Source organism: Ailuropoda melanoleuca, chromosome 4 (assembly GCF_002007445.2).
Source record: "Ailuropoda melanoleuca isolate Jingjing chromosome 4, ASM200744v2, whole genome shotgun sequence".
Taxonomy (NCBI): domain Eukaryota; kingdom Metazoa; phylum Chordata; class Mammalia; order Carnivora; family Ursidae; genus Ailuropoda; species Ailuropoda melanoleuca.
In genome coordinates this window covers 12,986,290-12,991,539 of record NC_048221.1, presented here as the reverse complement: position 1 = coordinate 12,991,539, position 5,250 = coordinate 12,986,290, and the positions used below count along the sequence as shown (strand labels likewise).

The 5,250-nt window shown below is 60.3% G+C and overlaps 1 protein-coding gene and 1 long non-coding RNA gene across 4 annotated transcripts in view; one reads left to right on the top strand and one right to left on the bottom strand.

The window, feature by feature from the left end:
- Window positions 1-709, bottom strand: part of LOC117801876 — a 1,367-nt gene extending 658 nt beyond the window's left edge. Inside the window, exons 1-2 of the long non-coding RNA XR_004624643.1 lie at window positions 303-709; window positions 122-181 (exon numbers count right to left, since the gene is read on the bottom strand). This is a non-coding gene — a long non-coding RNA (uncharacterized LOC117801876). The remainder of the gene's footprint in view (window positions 1-121; window positions 182-302) is intronic.
- JAK3 (Janus kinase 3) overlaps window positions 1-5,250 on the top strand; it is a 17,357-nt gene that overhangs the window by 9,268 nt on the left and 2,839 nt on the right. For all 3 annotated transcript variants that reach the window (XM_011222039.3, XM_011222044.3, XM_034658047.1), the window contains 9 exons: window positions 704-831; window positions 1,552-1,684; window positions 1,759-1,910; window positions 2,058-2,208; window positions 2,877-3,016; window positions 3,091-3,280; window positions 3,722-3,846; window positions 4,102-4,274; window positions 4,881-4,998. In XM_011222039.3, the coding sequence (XP_011220341.1) occupies window positions 704-831; window positions 1,552-1,684; window positions 1,759-1,910; window positions 2,058-2,208; window positions 2,877-3,016; window positions 3,091-3,280; window positions 3,722-3,846; window positions 4,102-4,274; window positions 4,881-4,998 (1,310 nt within the window). The remainder of the gene's footprint in view (window positions 1-703; window positions 832-1,551; window positions 1,685-1,758; window positions 1,911-2,057; window positions 2,209-2,876; window positions 3,017-3,090; window positions 3,281-3,721; window positions 3,847-4,101; window positions 4,275-4,880; window positions 4,999-5,250) is intronic.

Genomic DNA, 5,250 nt, shown 5'->3' with positions numbered 1-5,250 from the left:
CCGCCCCCACCCCCGCCCCCGCCCTTCCTCATGGAGATGGTCTATGGCGACACTACGATAAAAATCCAGAGCCCGCCCTGGCTGGGGCCCCCTTGTCCCCCAGGGTCCATCACCCTGTTACCTGTGGCCTTCATTTGTCACTCTTGGGGCAGCAGCTCTAGGCTCCTACCAAGACTCAGCCCTGCAGAATTATCTCAAGTCAGACAGGCCTGGGTTCCAATCCCCCCTCTTCTGTAGCTTTGCAAGGGCCGAGTCACGGCTCCAAGCTCCAGTCCCACCAGATCAGTACAGCAGCTATTTACCGGGAGCCCAGGATGGGCCAGTAGCTGCGCTGGGCACTGTGGGTGGTCAGGGGCTGCTAGGCCAGCATGGAGGTTAGGCGATGATTCTGTATAGGCAAAGATAAGTTCAAAGCAGAGAAGGCAAAGGTAAGTAGGAATTAAGGAAGAGGAGGAGGAAGGATGTTCCAGACAGAACATGCAAAGGGCTGGAAGTGAGATGCGGAGAGAGTACAGTGCCTTCCAGGCATCTCGGGGGCAATCGGTCCCATTAGTGAGGAGGAGGAGAGGTGAGTAGGGTAAGGATGGAGGGAACCAGAACCGAGAGCTCCAGGGACTCCTGAGAGTGGGGCGGGGGCGGAGCCTGTTCAACACGGATGGATGCAGTCCTGCCTCCCAGCCCTGCCCCTCCCTGCTGCCGCCAGGTATCATGGTGCAGGAATTTGTACACCTGGGAGCTCTGGACACGTACCTGCTCAAGTCTGGCCACCTGGTGCCAGCCAGCTGGAAGCTGCAGGTGATCAAGCAGCTGGCCTACGCCCTCAACTACCTGGTGAGTGCTCCTCTGCTTGCTCTACCCTCTATGCACAGAATGGAGGGGAAATTGAGAGTGGGCTCTGTGGTACGAATAGGAGTTTGCCAAGGATGTAAGGGAAGGGCATTTTAGACTGAGGGTACAGCATATATACAGGCTCAGAGGTGTAAGAGCAGGAGAAGGGAACAGGTGGTCATTGGTGGCTTTCAGGGGGGAGTAGCGAGCCCTGAGGCTGGGCAGATGGAAGGCTTCCCAGAAGAGGGAACGTGGGAGCTGGGCCTTGAGGGTTGAATAAAATCTCATCAAGTGGAGAAAAGGAGGGTGTGTGAGGTTGAGAGCACAGCCTGGGCCAAGGCCTGCAGCTTAGAGGATGGGTTGTGTGTCCTGGGAGGCATCCGGCCGTTCAGTTGGCAGGAGACCAGGGTAGGGGTATGGAAGAGAGAATGTCATAGAAGAGTGAGCAAGTATCTCAAAGGGCCCTGAATGCTAGGCTGAGGACCTCTGACTTTATCCAAAAGGCAATATGGAGCCACAAGGTGGATTTGAAAGGGGAGGGACACAGGGCAGCCAAAGGGGTGAACCAGAGGAGGGAAGACAGGTGGCCAATAATCTAGGGAATGGTTTAGAAGTATGGTCTGAGCAGCCCCAGGTGGGCTTTGAAGGATGTGTAGTGGCTCTCCAGCCAGACTGTTCATCCAGCAAACCCTCCCTGGCATTCTCTATGCCTGGCCCGCGTAGGAAGACAAAGGCCTCCCCCATGGCAATGTCTCAGCCCGGAAGGTGCTCCTGGCTCGCGAAGGGGCTGATGGGAACCTGCCCTTCATCAAGCTGAGTGACCCTGGTGTCAGCCCCACTGTGCTAAACCGGGAGAGTAAGTACAGAAGGGTGGAGGGAGGGGCCTAGTGGGGCAGGGAAGCAGACCCTGACCCCAGCCCCACTCCCCAGTGCTCACTGACAGGATCCCCTGGGTGGCCCCCGAGTGTCTCCAGGAGGCCCGGACACTTGGCTTGGAAGCTGACAAGTGGGGTTTTGGTGCCACAGTCTGGGAGGTGTTCAGTGGGATCCCGATGCCCATCAGCACCCTGGATCCTGCCAAGGTCAGAGCACCAGCACTGGCCTCTAGAGTGCCCGTTTGGGAGAAGGGTGGACTGAGGTCCAGCTTGGGGAGGATGGGCTGGTTGGGGCGGAGGGGGGGGGCTCCCGAGGCTGCACTGGGAGTGACCGGCCACTCTTCTTGACCTCAGAAGCTCCAGTTTTATGAGGAACAGCAGCAGCTGCCTGCCCCCAAGTGGATGGAGCTGGCCACACTGATCCAACAGTGCATGGCCTATGAGTCAGGCCAGAGGCCCTCCTTCCGCGCCATCATCCGTGACCTGAACAGCCTCATCACTTCAGGTGCCCATTGGGCTGGGCAGGGTGGGCAGGGCTGGCATGTCATATTAGGCCCGGGGGGGGGGGAAGTGACATTTGCCTGCAGAACTGGGCCTGTGTGCTTGGCAGGGTTGGAGGGGTTGGTGACTGTAATAGTCAGCATGAGCCTCAGCTGCTGCTATAACAAGCAGACCCCCTCCGCTCCAGGTTGAACATGATGGATAGTTCCTTCTCATTCAGGGAGGGGGTCCAGGTCAACAGTCACCTCTCCCTTTGTGGCTCCACCCATCCCATGGTCTCAGGTCCCTGTTGGATCCTGTGGAGGGAGCCTGTGGAGGGTCCCATGCTAGATTTCGACGGGCCAGGCCTGAAAGAGCAGCCAGCACTTCTCCCCCATCAGCCTGAGCTCAATCCTGCACCATGCTTCACAGCAGTGGAGTCTGGGAAATGCCTTTCTGTCTCCAAAGCTAGATGTAGTTTGCACAGCATGCAGAACACATACGGGGTCTGCCTTTGCCCAGCTGGCCTCTTTTTCCAGCCCCCCCACCCCAGCAAAGTACCCTTAGGCTTGCAGTGGCCCTGCCATAATGCACAGAGAAGGTAAGTGTGCAGATCGAAGTCCCCTAGTAAGTCAGCTTAGGAGGGGGACCCAAGGCCCAATGTACCGGTCACTTACTAACCGTGTCCCGCAGATTATGAGCTCCTCTCAGACCCCACACCGGGTGCCTTGGCGCCCCGTGACGGGCTATGGAATGGCGCCCAGCTCTACGCCTACCAGGACCCTACCATTTTTGAGGAGAGACACCTCAAGTACATCTCACAGCTGGGCAAGGTGAGGCGGGCCGGGCTGGGCGAGGAAGCACCCATGCAGCCATGCACTTGGACACCAGCCCTGCTGTCCCCCAGGGCAACTTCGGCAGCGTGGAACTGTGCCGCTATGACCCGCTGGGTGACAACACGGGCGCCCTAGTGGCAGTGAAGCAGCTTCAGCACAGCGGGCCAGACCAGCAGAGGGACTTCGAGAGGGAGATCCAGATCCTCAAAGCCCTTCACAGCGACTTCATCGTCAAGTACCGCGGTGTCAGCTATGGCCCAGGTGAGCCACTTCCCGAACCGGGGCTCTTCAGATCACACACCCTCACCCTCCTGCGGTAGCATTTTAGGGTGCTCTGGGAACACCAGGAGGGGCGCTGTTGATGCTCTTTGTCCAGATTTGGATGGCCACGGGTTCGAATTCCCGCTCTCTCCCTTAGCAGCTGGGAGACCTTGGGCAGGCCATTTAACCTCTCTGAGCATCGATTTCTCCACCTGAAAAAGGGGTCATTATCAGGTTTAAATGAATCAATGTAGTTTGTAGAAAGTACTGAAGAGCCATTGGCGAAAACTGCCGTTGTTGCTGTTCCCATTTTACAGAAAGCAATATTGAGGCTGGGAGGGGCCCAGGGTGTGCTCTGATAGAGGAGAAAGAATCGGGAGGGGCAGTAGACAGAGCTGGGCCCTGCGGTGGCTCCTCCCAGCCTCCCCTCCTTTCACCTAGGCCGTCAGAGCCTGCGGCTGGTGATGGAGTACCTGCCCAGCGGCTGCCTGCGCGACTTCCTGCAGCGGCACCGCGCGCGCCTCGACGCCAGCCGCCTGCTCCTCTACGCCTCGCAGATCTGCAAGGTGCGGGGCGTGCCCCGGGACCCGGGACCCGGGGGCTGAGGGGGCTAAGTCTGGGCGGGGGTCTGCGTGGAGTTGTGGGGAAGGCTGAGGGTTGAAGTTTGGGGTCCAGGTCAGGTTGGAGGAGTGGTTGAGTTAGGGCTGAGGTCAGGACTGGAGGGCAGGATGGGTCCAGGGCAGGGTTAGGCTTGGGGTCTGGGATGGGTTTGGGTTGGATTCCAGGTTATGCTGGAGTCTGTACCTCACTCTCGCCTGCAGGGCATGGAGTACCTGGGCTCCTGCCGCTGCGTGCACCGCGACCTGGCAGCGCGTAACATCCTGGTGGAGAGCGAGACGCACGTCAAGATCGCCGACTTTGGCCTCGCCAAACTGCTGCCACTCGACAAAGACTACTACGTGGTCCGCGAGCCCGGCCAGAGCCCCATCTTCTGGTGGGGACCCCGCCCCGGCCCACCTCTCCTCCCCACTACTTTGGCGCCTACCTCGCTCCCACCTTTGTGAGCCCGCTGTGGCCCCGCCCTTCCCACAGTCCTGGCCCCGCCCCTAGCGCGATGGCCGCGCCCCCTCGACACTGGCCCCGCCCCTGCTCCTACATCTAGAGCCCATCCTGACCAGGCCCAGGGCCCCCACTTCTCCCCACGACCCTGGCCTCCCCNCCCCCCCCCCCCCGCCCGGCCCCCCCCCCCCCTCCCCACTGTCCTGGGCCCGCCCCGGCCCCGCCCCTCCCGCAGCCCCAGCCCTTCCCAGGCCACGGCCTTCCTACCGGTGTACCGTCGCTTCCCCACAGCCTGGTCCCATCCCGCTCCGCCCCTCGGCACTGGCCCCGCCCCCAAGAGCCACGGCTCCGCCCTGACCCCGCCCAGACCTTCCGTAGTGTTGGAGAATATCCCACAGCCAGAGAAACTCTGACCCCGGAGCTGGGACTGACCTTCTCATAGCCCCCACCTACCACTGACCAGCTCTCTCAGCGCAAGGATGATCCCTTTCCCGTACTCTGCCTCACTTCCTCATCCGAAGACCTCCTTGTCCCCTTCTAGGTATGCCCCAGAGTCCCTCTCTGACAACATCTTCTCACGCCAGTCGGATGTCTGGAGCTTCGGGGTCGTCCTGTACGAGCTTTTCACCTACGGCAACAAGAGTTGCAGCCCCTCAGCCGTGAGTCAGCACCCCTGGATCCCCAGTACCCTCCTCTCCCCAACCCCTTACCGGCCAATCCCTCTCCTGTTTGTGCCCGAGTCACTCTTTTGCTCAGTGTCACCTGGTCCCAGCATTACATAGGCCCTCTATAATGGAGAGGACCTCTCTTCACTAAGGCTTACCCCCACTACCAGGGGCAGCCCCCTCCCCCTCCATCACAGGTGACTCCATCCCCTCCCTTACGGATGGCCCCTCTCGCCCCCCCCCCCC